At 40.1% G+C, this 15804-nt stretch overlaps 1 protein-coding gene across 7 annotated transcripts in view; it reads left to right on the top strand.

Moving 5' to 3' along the window:
* Nucleotides 1-15804, top strand: part of sh3pxd2aa (SH3 and PX domains 2Aa) — a 122452-nt gene that overhangs the window by 36169 nt on the left and 70479 nt on the right. For all 7 annotated transcript variants that reach the window (XM_017457865.3, XM_017457867.3, XM_017457863.3 and 4 more), the window contains exon 3: nucleotides 14021-14096. In XM_017457865.3, the coding sequence (XP_017313354.1) occupies nucleotides 14021-14096 (76 nt within the window). The remainder of the gene's footprint in view (nucleotides 1-14020; nucleotides 14097-15804) is intronic.

The following is a 15804-nucleotide window of genomic DNA, read 5'->3' as shown; positions in this document are numbered from 1 at the left end:
TTGCAGATCATTTTGAAATCACAGTTCTAAGATGTCCAATTTTTTTTTTTAAAGTCGAGCTGTACACAGGATGTAATTGCAGGTAGGAACAAAAGTTGTGCGAGGGGAAATATATATATATATATATATATATATATATATATATATATATATATATATATATATAAAAAGGCGTACCACTCTAATTGACGAATTGTTTGGATTTGTTGCTTTTCTGCATCATACCTAATTTGCATCTCAAAAAAGAAACTGTCTACTCAAATGTCGCTTGTCACACTGTCACTTTGTCGCTTGCCGCAGTCGCTGAAATCGCTAGTCCGTGTCACGCGTTTACACCGAAAACGAACAGTTGCTTGTCACTCGCTAGTGTGAACACAGGGTAAATGCAGAAAGTCCTTGGCTAACATTTCGGCTGTGGTGTTCTCTTGGGGCATGTTAAGACTATTTATTTGCATGAAGTGTTTGAATGTGAGGTGGCTACATTAATGTGAGGTAACTACATTAACTAACAATCATTTTGATAATCGATTAATCTGTCGATTATTTCTTCGATTAATCGATTAGTTGGATTAAAAGGTCAATTTTTATTTTCTGTATTTTTTGGAAAAAACATGTTACTTCACATTCTGCCCGATGTTGTCCGTCAAACATTGTGTAAATTGAAGGCTATGAAAAGGTATTAAATGTATCTATGTGGGCTATGCTATACATTGTGCAAAGGATTTTTTTAAACAATATTAACATTATATGTTGAAAACAAACAAACAAACAAAAAAAACAACGGATTGTCCACAAGCTTTAAAGCAGAAGATAAATCACTATATTAAAAATGCTAAAAAAGAGAAACGAAAGCACAAACTAAGTGTTAACTGGTAAGAGGTTGAATGTTCTGCAGTAACACACACATTCACTCATTTAAACACAGTAACATGTTACTTTATTCTGTAAATGTATTACACTTCTTACATTTCTATACAATTACATGTTCTAACCCCATTACAGTTACCGCTCTCAGAAAAACACAATCACTTTTGTTTATAAATATAGCTAAATTTAGCATCAAACAACACATTTGATCAAAATGAATATTTTAGTTAAAGTTATTGCGCTTCCTTTCTATTGCGCACTTTTTGATTGACACGTATGTGTGGACTCGCGCTCACTCAGTGAAGTTGAACGGAGACTCGCTTGCTGTCAGGATGAGACTTTATGTAAAATGGAAATCCTGGCGTGAATTTCTAACATTTACAGTTGAGGGTATAAATGTAAAAATGTCATTTCTGCGCTGAAGAAAACATGTCTGGAACACATTAAACTGCACACATATCTGTCGCAGCGTCTGACACGACAAGCCACGTGAATACACTTCCGAGTTTGTTTGAAGTGCTTAATATAAAACATTCTCATGTTTTGGACATGAGATCGGACATGTTTTGGACCCGGATCGTGCACTTTTCCCGCAGCAGCTCATTCTGTGACCTCCGCTGTTTCTCAGACGTGTTTTATTCATAGAAATGCGTTTTTCACCATTGTGTAGTGACGTCACTGACCGGAGTCATCCACAGTGACGTCACAGACCCGACTAATCCATAATGACATTCGTTGTTGATTATTTTAATGATCAATTATTATCAATTTGATCAATTAGTTGTTGCAGCCTTAGACTGCATGCTGTGCTAGCATCTAAAACTTTTTTTTTGTGCTGTACTGTATTGTATCCTGCACAGTTTTGTCTCTATACCATCATATTCCTAATTTTGGAAAGATTATCTAACATGCGTCCATGCTATGCTAACTAATATCCATCCAAAGGCCAACTTTTAAAAGTTGATGACTGTCTGTGTCTGTCAGTGCAGTGTGAACTAGGCTATAGACTGCCATTGCTTGATAGCTACAGTAGCAAACTATATTAAGGACGTATACATATTAATTTATATTAACTATATAACTATATAACTATATATATATATATATATATATATATATATATATATATATATATATATATATATATGTATATATATATATATATAATATGAACCATTCAGTAGTTATGTATTTCCCACAATTATAAGTCCTCCCACCTTGAGAAGACATGAGGCTAAAGCTCACCTTCTGCTTATTCCCCTCGTTTTACTGCTGCTAACTTAAACCTCTGAGGAATATTCTGGTGCTCGGGTCAGTTGAGACATGATCCTTATAATAGTTTGTTAATTGCATCTTGAGCCGAAAATAGCACTGTTCTCCGATCAGCAGTGCTGTAGCTGCAGAGGCTGAGGCTGGTTCATTTCTATATTATACAACACATGACAGTGTAATAAGCGGTCTGAGAGGTGAAGGTGGAGACTTTCACGTGTGTGGAAGTCTAATGTGCATTACAGATAATACATGGAAAGTTTGTCCAGAGAAAGAAGACAGGTCAGGTTTGACTGAGGAAGGAGCGTGAACTGTGTTTCTTTCTACTTCTCATTCATTTTCTATGGACACTGATGAAAATCCTGCACCGGCTATGCAGAAGGAAGCTTTGATTTGATTTGATTTTTTTTTCTTTTTCATATTTGGTCATTTACTTTCCCCGAGGTAGAGAGCGGATTAAAGATTTATCGAGCAGCCATACATCCTCCGTGGCTGCATAGCTCGTCTTTGATAAGTTGTGGGAGCGAGACTTTATGCAAATGAGAAGTGAATATTGCCAGGCCAGTTAGATTGTTTTATGTGATGTTGGTCTCATCACGCTCACGGTCACGGTCAAGGCGCACTCTAAAATGAGTGCAGTATAAGATGGAAGAGATAGAGAGCAGCAAGGAGGCAACTATTCCCTGAAAACACATAATTACACCAGCAACTGAAAGCCCTGTATACACTAGAAAAAGACAGCTAAAATAACAGGAAGTAACTTCACAGGTTTAACCCTATTATTTATTTCAGACATGAATATGCATTAAGCAAGAGATTAATAAATTGGTGTAAAAATGTGTGCAAACATTCAGTGGGATGTACGTGCATAAGAATTTAATTATGTTTAAGAAACACGAAGATATTCAAATGATTTCCAGAATCTTCAGTTTAGCCATCGGTTTCACCTGGGCACAAAATGCTTAGTTTTTCCACAGTGAGTATGCTGATTCCATTTTTGATATGATACCAGTATCAAGGATATGTGTAGTATTGAACAACATGACTATATAGTTTCCTTAATGTGATAGGTAAAAATAACACACGATGTGGTGTGCTGTTACATGAAAATAATCAACGACAGAGTATTGAGTTACTGTTACCACCCCAACGTTGATTATTTTCCAGTAGCAGCACATCCTGGAGTTTTTTTTAATTCATCTTATACCACAGCAATTTGCCAACAAATACAATTTTATTTATTAAAGAACAACACATTGTATGTTTTATCCATTTATAGGTATGTTTAATGCTGTGGAACATCCACTAAACAATCCACTATCACTTACATTATAATATGATTGCAGACTGTTACAGAGAAAGCACAAAGCGCTCCATCCTGAAGATTTTTCCATGTTTGAAAACTTACCTTTGACTGTTATAAAGCACTGACACTGGAGACTCCTTCCTTGCAGAAAACGTCAATCACCAATTACACGTTTAAAAAAATAAACATTTTATGTGGAGTATCTGCCATACAATCCTTGTGTAAGCTTTTACTCTAGAAATTATAGTGTATTAGAATGAGCGCATTAACAAAAACCTGTGATGTGAATTACAGCCAAACTACTGACTGTCATGCTGTTATAGAAAATGAATCCAAATGGAGAATTGGTATACACCGATCAGCCATAGCATTAAGACCACGGAATCCTTTTGTGATGGCTAGACGACTGGGTCAGAGCATCTCCAAAACAGCAGGTCATGTGGGGTGTTCCCGGTATGCAGTGGTTAGTACCTAGCAAAAGTGCTCCAAGGAAGGACAACCAGTGAATTGGCAACAGGGTCAAGGACGCCCAAGGCTCATTGATGCGTGCGGGGAACAGAAGCTAGTCCGTCTGGTCCGATCCCACAGAAGACATACTTTAGCATCACAGTTTGCTGCGTAGCCACAGACCGGTCATGCTGACCCCTGTGCACCACTGAAAGCACCTAAAATGGGCATGTGAGCATCAGAACTGGAGCATGGAGCAGTGGAAGAAAGTGGCCTGGTCTCATGAGACATTTCTTTTCATCATGTGGGTGGCTGGCCAAAGATTCATATATATATATATATATATATATACACATAGAGAGATAGAGATAGAGAGAGAGAGAGAGAGAGAGAGAGAGAGAGAGAATTGATACTGTATTATATTTGCATTGATCTATGGCTCTGTTGGGTCAATGGGCAGGTTTTAAAACCAAGCTCCAAGTGTGCACACATATATCTACTGAAACTCAATACTGGCCTCGCTAATGTGTGTGTGGACATGCTTCAGATGTTGCTGACCCATTAGTAACCCAGCTACTTTAGTGTATGTGAGTGAAAGTGAGACCAAGCACAGGTTTGTGGTGATTAATGTTCTCATCAACGATAGGGAGAACGGTAGGGAGAACAGTAGGGAGAACAGACACACAGAAAGTAGCTGTGAATGAGGTGGAGAAAAAAAACCCAACCCTCTTTCTCTGTCTGTGTGTGTCGGTGAAATGTCAGTCAGACTCATTTGTAATGAGTAGATTTATACCACTGTGTGGCAGTTGCCCTTTTACACTGATCTGAGATCAGCTTCCCAGCCCTGGATCTTTGGCTAAAGGTTTATGAGAGAAGACAAAGAAGAACCTTTTAGAAAAGAGCCCACAATGGTCACGATTTCACCAACATGAAGATCTCTCTCTTATTTTTTAATCTCTCTGAGATTAAATTGCTAGTTTATATTTACAATGTACACAATGTTACATACAGTGTAGAACTGGCTTTCCATCTCACTTCCAAACTTCTACAATATGTTAAAATAATGGACAATTGTTGATATATGTACTGCATTTTTATACATTTATCCCCAACTCCATTAACCACAAATAACCACAAATAAAATTTTGTTGAATGTTTTATTTTCAGGTAGACGGTCAACAGCGTTTTATGATTATTCCTACATATTGAATTCTGCATTGTTGTAAACCTTGTTATCTTGTTTCCTGAAACATAATCTTCCCCATGTGTAGCCATTTCCTTAAATGATGTCATGATTAGTGCTGAAACATTATTTCAAGTATTTTATGGGATTCTGTTGGTTATTGGTCTGATGTTAATCATCAGTGTTCTCTGTTTTCTGAAAATCCGCCATTTTTAACTTGTCCTTTGTGTTTTGTTTTTGCACACCACACTCCGAGGAAAGCGCTATCTACCCTCTTCCTCATACATGACCTCACAGACACCCACAATTGGCTAGTGTCTCTGTGATTGACAGGGGACAGAGAGTATATGATCCCGCCCACTCTGAGAGCACAGTCAATTAGGCTTTCTCAGTTCCCAGACACGGATGGCTGTGGTATTGTTGTGATCATTGTCATGATTTTAATCTTTTTAATCTTTTTTTAAGCCCACAGTTACCGTTATACAAAATGGCACAATAAATACTCAACACCTAGGGTATTTGTGATTTTTTGCAAGTACGTATTTGAAATGAACTACTTACATATAATGTCATTTACCTCACACTTCACATTTGAATGTTGAATATCATAAATTTATTCGGATTGCTTTTCGAGCTGCATTAAACAACACAGTGGTCATTTGGCCAAAAACATGTTGGATAGAATAAACATTAAAATAGTATTTCAACCATCAAATTAATTCTCACCCTTCTAGTGTCCTTGACTTTGGAACGTCTGTTAGCAAGGATTTAGGATACAATCAGACATTTTGGGAAACTAATTATACCTGGTCCTGAAGTCCTTTTTTTGAATAGTCTGACAGATGATTCATTTACATCCAGCAAAATCTGAAATAATTAAGTACTCTGTGATAATAACAGCTATGCTGAGGAAAGCTTTGGTTGTTTTTTTTTCTTTTTCATTTTTAGTCATTTACTGTCCGAGCTACAGAGCGGATGAAAGATTTATCGAGGAGTCGTATATCCTCTGTGGCTGCAGAGACAGGTTAAACACCCTGTGTCCCTGTTCCAAATCCATGTCCTTACCTCAAATGTACAGTGGTGTTTCTTATATATTCAGCTTTTACAGTATGTCTTAATAAAAGGATTACAAAAGAATTTAAAGTGAGGCTTTATATTTTCATAACTCAGGTTTTAAGTGGTGTTGTTTGGCAGAGAGGAAAGCCATACGCTGAAGCACAGCTGCTGTAATTGGTTGCTAATGATGTCATGCAATATGACATGAATCATTAAGCATTAGCTGGTGTCACATGACTCATATTTAGCATTGTGCCATGGGAAACATTAAGTGTATGCTGGAAGCGTTGAGATTGAGCGTTGAGATTGAGATCCCTCTCACAGCTAAAAACGTTTCATTCATTCATCTTCAGTAACCACTTTATCCTGGTCAGAGAGGATCCGGAGCAGCTTTTCCTGGGAACTCTTGGAGCTAAAGTGTGAGCTATGTCACTTTTATTGTTATATGTTATTATATTCTCAGTGTTGGCTTAGGTTTACGTGGCGCTCCAGAGGTACAGTCAGTGTTTGGTGCTTCCAAGTGACTTTTTTTTCCCTTTCTTGCAGTATAGGCCGTTTGATTGAGCTGCGTCTCCGAGCTCACTCGGAGAGCTCACTGTGCTGGTCTTGCCTTCACATTTTTAATGCGGGCCCCTCGATGCAGCTCCACAACAGACCTTTTTGAACCCAATTGTGTAGTTTAGTTGTAGTACATTATTTTCTCTTGACCTTCTTTCAGGCCCAGACACTATAACATTTGTTCAGAGGAATTTCACAAGCGAGTTGACACTCATTTCAGGCTCCAGAGTGGCGTTACAGAAAACATGTAGAATACTGACGATGACACATGCCATCCATGGCCGGGAGTCCAAGAGAGCAAAATTGGAAGTGCTCTATAGGTAGGAGGGATGGGATACTCTTTCCCCTGTTAATCAGAGTGACACTAGCCAATCATAGGTGTCTGTGAGGTCATGCATTTGTAAGAGGGCAGATAGCACTTTCCTCTATCTGTGACATAGCATCAGCAACAGTTGGGGGAAAAATGCAGTGGGTTTTTCAAGTTTGAGTTGAATTTAGCTGAAATTTCACACACAAATTCTGTCACAAAGTCATCGCCACCAAGCCTGAATTTCTTAAGTTGGCTTGTATTTACTCCGCAATATTTGGAGGGGCGTACAAATTTTTTTTTCTGCAGATTTGGGCCAAGAGGCATCATGTGAGGTCATTACAACGCGCATTCAGCCAAAGCCCTCTTTGGTTCACGTGCATCGAACATAAGTACAGCTGAAAGGTCTCATTTACCACCAAACATCACTGCGAAAGACCGTGCAGAACAATTGTGCAATTGCAAGTTCGCCAATTCTCAAGTAATTTTCCACAAAAAGCACAAAAAAAAACGCAGCTAATTGCATTCCAAATTTTGAAGAAAAAAAAAGCTGCAGTAAATTCAAGCATTTTTGGCGGCAACAATCATAAAAAACCTGCGAAATCCTGTACAGACTGTTTATTCATGGCTTGTGGCAGGGGTATTCAACTAAAAGGCCCATCGTTTGTAGCTATAAATACAAATAATCTTTTTTTTTTTTAATCTTTGCCAGTCTTTTGAATGAGACACGAACCACACATTTAAAATTTTTATATTGGCAGGTTACTTCTTTTACTTGCACTGTTTCTTGACCTCCAACATGTCTTATCCACAAAGCATACATGGAGCATCTCTTATTTGGCGTGAAATTGGATTGGAAAGAGATGCAGTCGTTAATTCGTGTGTGTGTGTGTGAGTGTGTGTGTGTGTGTGTGTGTGTGTGTGTGTGTGTGTGTGTGTGTGAGAGATGAGTGAATATGAATGTGGGAAGTGGAATAAGATGGTTAGTATTCTGTACTATAGTTTGAATTGGCAAGTCACATTGACATTCATAGTAGTGTGTGCGTGTGTGCGTGTGTGCGTGTGTGTGTGCGAAATTGCGTGCTAAACGCGTACTAAATGTGTATGTTTGTGTATATGTCTGGGAGTGTGTGTTCACGGCTATGTAAGAAAGAAAGGATCAGGAGATTTCTACGTCCTTCTCAATCATAGACTTGCCACGCACATCCTTTTATCCAATCACGCTGCTTTCCTTTTCCTCTCCCCTCCCTCTGTTGCTATGGAGACTCGGGAAGTCTCTCAGGTGCCTTACTGCTGCGAAGTGAAGCAACTTCTCTCCCTCTCTCCCATTTCTCTCCCTCCTACGTTTCTTCTCCTCCCGGCTACTTTGCTTTCTTTTTTTCCCCTCAGAGCCTATTGTCTCCCTCCTTCTCCTCCTGTCAGTCATCCTTAAAACATCTTTCTTTCCTTTTTTTTTTTTTCTTCTTGAAGGGAGCGGCAGGGAGGGGACTGTGTGCTGGGATAGAGAACAGGTGGGAGTGAGAATGAGACCACAGAGGCAGAAAGGGGGAGATGAGATATGAATTCCCAGGACAGAGAAGAGGGGAAGTATCTGAATTTGAAATCTGATTCTATGGGCAGAAAATTCAAACCAGTCCCTCTCCTCATGTGTTTGGACCACATTGCCATGAGCAATGAGCAGGTTTTTAACTTTAACGTGTATATAATAATGAACTCCCAAGGTACATTCCTTGTACTAGGGTTATAATAGTCAGTAGGTTATTATAACAGCGATGTGTGGGGTCCAGGCACTGTTCACAAATAGCACCCCGTTAGTGGCTGGTTCTGGTTACGTCACACAGAACACAAGAGACCACACTGATGACCATACTGTTCAACCCACAAAAACATTTTCTTAAAATGAAATAAAGTAATATATACTACTACTACTACTACTACTACTACTACTACTACCAGAACCACTATAACTAACTACAACCAAACATGTGCCTCTGAAACTGACAGAAAATGTGATATAAAGCAGGCGAGAATTCATTTGCATTTTGGTTTCTCTGCCAACCTTCGCCTTACTTTAGTCTGATATGGAAAATGGTAGGAGGCGAGTGAATGCACTGTGAGAATATTTTGAATTGATCTCTATTCCACAAAAGTCCATGCCAGGTTTCTAATAATACCAAACTGTGGGACAGTCCTGTGTATAAGTTTGGGTTATATTTTTGCTAAAAATTATTCTGACATCCTTAAAGTATGAGTGGATCATGAGCAGATTCCAACAACGTTTGCCTCACACCTCTGGCGTTAGGGGTGTGATTACCTCCTCCGCCCTGTGTGCACAGAGTTTCCCCGTGCTCCGGGGGTTTCCTTTGGGTACTCCGGTTTCCTCCCCCAGTCCAAAGACCTGCACTGTAGGCTGACTGGCATTTCCAAATTGTCCATAATGTGTGAATGGGTGTGTGCGCGATTGTGCGCTGCGATGGGTTGGCACCCTGGCACGCGTCGTGCCTCGAGTCCTCTGGGATAGGCTCCAGGCTCCCTGTGACCCTGTGTAGGACCTGTGTAGTGACCTGTGTAAGCGGTACAGAAAATGAATGGATGGATCTAGAAGCATTGAATTATTATAGTCTCTACTTAAATGTATCATTCAACCTGAAGTACTGGTTTTCACGTATAGACCATTAACACTTACAGAAAGATTGCTACTATGTGCACTCATGCATTCTTCTCTAAAGATCGGATGCAAAATATTACTTCACATCTCCACAACTGAAATTACTATAACTGAAGCTCAAACTACAACAGAAACAGAATTTAACAGAAATTTCCAAGGCCACACTAAAAGTGACTAAAACTAAAATGCATAGTAACACTATTCATTAGATTTCATGTGTTTGTGTGTGTGTGTGTGTGTGTGTGTGTGTGTGTGTGTGTGTGTGTGTGTGTGTGTGTGTGTGCGTGTGTGTTTTTCCACATTCACAATCACTCAAATTTCAGTTACTCCACTTGCTATGCGTCAAGCCAAATGTCAAAGTTGGTCTGTTTATTTTCTGGAGGAAATTGTTTAGCAAGGCAAGCAGAAATAGAGAAAATAAAGCACGTACGTGTGATAGAGAGCGCAAGAGAGCAGACCACACATCTGGAACAAGGTGGAACCAGGTGAACAAACACTCTCCGAGGCCAAGGAGGAGTATGTGTGTGTGTGTGTGAGTGTGAGAGAGATAGAGAGAGCGCTTTCATGATTATCCTGCCTCAGCCTTATTGTGATTTCTCCTTGCCTCCTCATCATTCTCTCCCTCCTTCTTTCCCGCTTTCTCTGTTTCAACCTCTCCCTCGGCACACGTGTTCGATTTTGCCATCTGTGATTTATCTAGTGATTTACATATACAATAACACACACAAACACAATCTCCAGATCGTGCGAGATGACATTACTCTTCACAACACTTCATAAACATAATAACGTTCACGACGACGAGTCTACGTTTGCCGAGTTGTTTCAGTGTTGTTTAGCGTTGCTGGCCCCGGGGGCGGATTACTGCCTCGCTGCCCTGAGGCGCCATTAAACGCTTAGGAAAAGAACATTAGAATCTCATAATTTCACTCCAAACACCTCCGAAGGTTATTTGTGACTGTATCCTGCTGTTTGAAGTCATTTCTGTGCGCAGAATTTGTTGGCTGTTTCATCAGCGATTCTGCTCCACACAGCCGCCTACTTTGACACGCTCTCAAAACATGAAACATCTCTCCAGCAGACAAGACTATGAATATGACTAAGTGCTCATGCTGCAAAACATTTCAGACAGGACCAGCTTAGAATCGAACATTTGTACAGCTGTACGCAAAGGCCACTGATAAAATCACACACGTTGTAAACTGATGTGCTCCTGCAGGGCCACACTTGTTTGTATAATGAAACACACCCCAATCCCCATATATGGTAAACAACTTCCCTTTAAAACGCCAAGCAATCAGTGTGTCTCAGGCCCTGTTTACACTAGTGCGTTCTCGTTTTAAAATGCCGTTTTAAATGGCGTTTTTAAAATTCCTTGTCCACACTGGCATTTCCGCTGTGTTTCAGAAACGATCTTCGTCCACACTATACGACCGAAAACGCATGTCACATGACCATTCATGCACACTGGGCATGCGCATACAAGTGTAAACAGGAAGTTGGTTGCTAGTCACTGGCAGGCACAACAAACTGCCGTTCCATGTCGGGCTTCCGCCGCTTGAAATGAGATTTGTTGGCGATTGCTCGAATCATAGCTCACCTCTTGCGCATGTAGGCAGCTGCAGTATTATAAAATACTGAATTTAACTACACAATGGCTGCTAAGAATGACAACAAAGCCAGCAAAGCTTTCTGTTCAGTTGTTGGGTATATGATCAAGGTAGTGTAATGGTCATAGGGTAGGGGCTTGACGAATCAGGGAAGGATACGCAATGATCCAGAAGACCCAATCAGGAAGTGAATGTGGGCAGCCATGCCTTAGTTTTCAAAAGTCTTTGTTTTGGTTTGTTTACACCGAAATGTGAGCCCGGAGATTTCGAACTAAAACAGGGTCTTCAGAGTTTCCGAAAGTCTCCGTTTTCGAGGGTCGAAAACGCCGGAGTAGTGTAGACGACAAGCGTAACCGTAGCAACAGTTATGCGTTTTAAAGCGAAAATGCACTAGTGTAAACAGGGCTTCAATCAGCTCCCTAGGTCGTGAATCAATATATCGTTCGGGCACTAGTAATGACCCTGGCTCACTAAACATTGGGACAACGATGACTCAATTTCTGGCGACATGATTACGTACTTGCGTTGTAAAACCTCACGTGTGGCATTTATCAACAGGCAGGACCAATATCTTTCTGACATTGCACTTCATAGAAATTTGTTAGCTTAATCACACACATTTCTGTCATGGAACTTCAAGCAGGATTGTAGACTAGCTAGTCAATTAAAAAAAATCATAATGAATTTTAAGTGTTTAGGCTCAAACAAGCCGTATATAGAACGTCAAATAAACAAAATCGATAATATAAGTAATCATTTGAGAGCTACAACAACGATAACAAGCTGCTTATGTTTGTAGATGAAGTTGGCTGAGAGTTCATCCCTCATTTATTTCGAGCTGAGAGGCTTCAGAAAACACAACGCCATTTCCAGTAAGGGAACATAGAAAGCATTGATGCTCCCTGGTTGTTGTGGTGCATTGTGGGATTTTTTAGGGAGCGAACGTTCCAGTGCACTGGAAGAATTCTGAGAATGAGACAGCCCTTAAAATGGCCGACTTCCTGATCAGTGCCCTGACTACCGAACTGGGAATCTGACTGAGACGCACCCATCAGCTCGTGGCACTTCTTGTTACACACGACACGGAGCATGATAAACTTCAACGGCAATGAAGTAGAGCTACTGTTACACAAAGTAGAGCACAACAAAAATGGATTATTAATTTATTTTTTAGTCTTTTATGAGTGGGTTTTGTCTGATAAATAAATGTGATTTAAAAAAAAAGATTTTATTAGTACATGTGTGCATTCTGTTGCCCCAGTTACATTCAGAAACTCTGTGATGGTGTAATATTTCATTACCGGTAATGCTCTTCCAAAGTGCGTCCAATGTGTCATGCCTAAGAACACCCTTACCCATGATAAAATTACTGTACCACTCAGCCTCTCGGTTTAACGTCGTAACGTGATACGTTTTTGTGCAAAAACAACATTGCGAAAGTGAGTCCTCATCAAGCTGTAGTGCTGTAGTTTTAGTACTTTTAGGAATGGAAATGTAAAAGACAGTACACAGCCGTGCAGGAAATGTACAGAAAAAGATGCAACAATCTTCCATTCCTTTTATTTGTATATTTCACTCAGGATTGTGAATGCAGTGTACCTTTAAATCTCACGATTACGTATGATACATAATTGGACCTTGAAGACCACAGTTATGTCTTCAAGAGCACATTTACTTGATTTGTGCCTTGGAGGACAAAACAGTCCTTGAAACAACAACAATAACAACAACAAGAACAAAAACAGTTCTGAAAAATTCTTTTGAGCATCTTCGTGAAAGCTGGTTTTGCTCTTCGTAGATCCACTAGTTTGTTTATCTTCCTCTGTCTTTTTCTGTCTGCAGTGTGGCAGAAACCTTGTCTAGAACACTCAAAATGGGCAATTATGATGAATATAATACGAATTATAATACCATTATGAATTATTTCACAAAGGCACTTCGCAAACACATAGGCACATGCACACACACACACACACCCCACACGCACACTCATTACCGGCGAGAATAGGTAGCGTGTGCGCTAGGAGGGATGCGATTAATTGGTTGGGCACTTAGAGGAACCTGTCTAGTGACTAAGTAGGAGAGACAGCAGAAAGGCCGTGACCTGGCGGATCATCCCCTAAATGCTAAAAAGGAGAAAGCAGAATTGCTTTGGATTTGATTCCGAGACTGCGTTCAGCGATGGCGGAATTCGTTTACTTCAAATGAGGTACTGCGATTGTCGATGATTTATGGTGTTGGATATTATCAATATCATAATATTTTTGCGGCTTGGGGGATATAGATGGCTGGAGAGTAAACAAATCAAACCAGTTTTACATTTTTACAAAGCTTGAAATCGATTAAGGCCGAATGTCACGATTTCAAGGTGGAGGCAGATGCAAGTGCAGATGAACTTTTTAATAATATCAAAACTAAACAAGAACTATGAATAGGCAGCAAAACACAAAGGCAAAGAATACACATAAACCAAATGGCAAAGAAAGACAAGCATAAGGCAACCGGTGTAATGCAAACTGTGACTATAAATACCTGTAAGTGCTCGTTAACATGAATGAAGTTCAAGTGCAGGTGATCATGTGACATGGTGATTGATGCAGTGGCTACTGGGAAATGTAGTCCAGACTTCCTTCTCTGATGTTACATGACACTGAACAAACAGTGTGTTCTTGGATATGTTCGTTGTAGATTGTTGTAGTGTTGATGTGTGGTTTGAAATATCACTTCCTTTTTAAAAATTTTTCCCCAGATGCAGCTTCTTGACAAGTTCCCAATCGAGGGAGGGCAGAAGGACCCCAAAAAGCGCATCATCCCTTTTCTTCCAGGTGAGACCAGTCACTTCCTTTGCTCTTTTTTCTGTCATTCAATCACTCCATCCCCCACACTCACACATGCAGTGACAAATGCAGGCTGCCAGCAATACTGTCTGTGGTACGTCATTTGAATGGTTGGCTAGGACCCTCTCTTTTTTAATCCCCAGGCTGTTAAGACCCACACACTCACGCTCACACAAATACGCATGCTGTCACTGTGTCAAAGAATCGTTAGGAGAAGCATAGGAGAGCGATGAATAATGCAGCAGAGAGAAAGACAATATGATGTGCGTTTTTCAAACCCTTGCTGACTCGGCACCTCTCTCATCTTCTAGTCTCCAGTCTTTTCTTCTGTCTGCCTGCAGTCACACTGTCTCTAAAAAGCCTTCACACTTCATCTGAACACATCGATTTTACATACAGCAGGACGCACTATCACTCCCAGGACAGCTGTTTGAATCTCTTTTGTAATTCCTGTATATTAATCTGTCCTGCAGCAGTGCTTTGTATCAGGAATCAGGACATTTACTCTCACAGTTTCGTCTCTATATATTAAAGATGTAGTATTATTTAGTTTACACGTAATAAAATATCAGTACATTATACACAGTGTGGGTTTTAGTTCTGTCAGTCCCAGTGAATGAGGCGTGGCCTTTGTGCATGTCAGTTCCAATAATAAATGTCTGGTAAGGGACACGTGGCCACCATGCTTTTCAGTCCCATTGAAGGAGGAGTAGGCTCTATACCTGTCAGTCCCAGTAAAGGAGGTGTAGCCTTTGTGCTTTTTTCAGTGATGGAAGTATTTGTGCCTGTCAGTCCCAGTGAAGGAGACACGGCCAGTGTGCAATTACAGTAAATGAAACTGTCAGTTCCAGCAAAGGAGGCGTGGCCTTCATGTCTGTAAATTCAAGTGCAAGTGGTATGACCTCTATGTCTTTGAGTTGGTGAAGTAGGTTTGGCCTCTGTGCTTGTCAGTTCTGGTGAAGAAGGCCATACTTCATTGGGGGTTAAATGTATCTTTCATTGAATTGATGACTATCGAGACTAATTTCGTATCATCTCAGAAGATGACATATACTCCTATTGAACATGTTAGGTATTAGTTTTCCAGTCAGATAGTCTTAAGCTGCATACAGGGCTTGGAAACCTCTAGCGGAGTTGAGTGAGACCTGCGAGTCTGTTTCAGAGAGAGTGGGAGCGTATCAAAAGTGTTGTTTCAGGGGTTAATTTAAATTTAAGCTTCAGATTCTACTTCCTATGTAGTTTTTCTGATACCTTTCTCTCTTGAGTTCCGAATATCTTATTGACTTGACCATATGTAATTACATGCTTTTGTGTATCGGTATGTTTCTCTGGATGGAGTGCATTTACTGACTCTGCATTCTTTTGTCCATGTTTGACATTGTCCCTGTGGTTGGGAGGTTGTAGTCTCAGCATTCAGCTCTACGAAAATACTAAACCACTGAAACTCACAGGATCCATTGATGTGCCCTTACTTCATCTCTATGTAAAGAGAGTTATGCAGCAGTGTTTAAGTCCTTTATTCTTTCCAGCTCCCTCACCCCCTCAAAGGTTCAAAAGCTTCAACTACATACTAATAATGTTGTCAGTACCATCGCACTTATCATCTTTTAGATGTCTGGCTAGCTGACCGAGCATCTGGCATAAATCAGAGCAACTGCATCATATAGATGCATTGCATTCTGTAACGTTGAGTCCT

Source organism: Ictalurus punctatus, chromosome 26 (assembly GCF_001660625.3).
Source record: "Ictalurus punctatus breed USDA103 chromosome 26, Coco_2.0, whole genome shotgun sequence".
In the NCBI taxonomy this organism is placed as follows: domain Eukaryota; kingdom Metazoa; phylum Chordata; class Actinopteri; order Siluriformes; family Ictaluridae; genus Ictalurus; species Ictalurus punctatus.
Note: the sequence above shows the minus strand (reverse complement) of the source record. Positions and strands in the feature narration are given on the sequence as shown.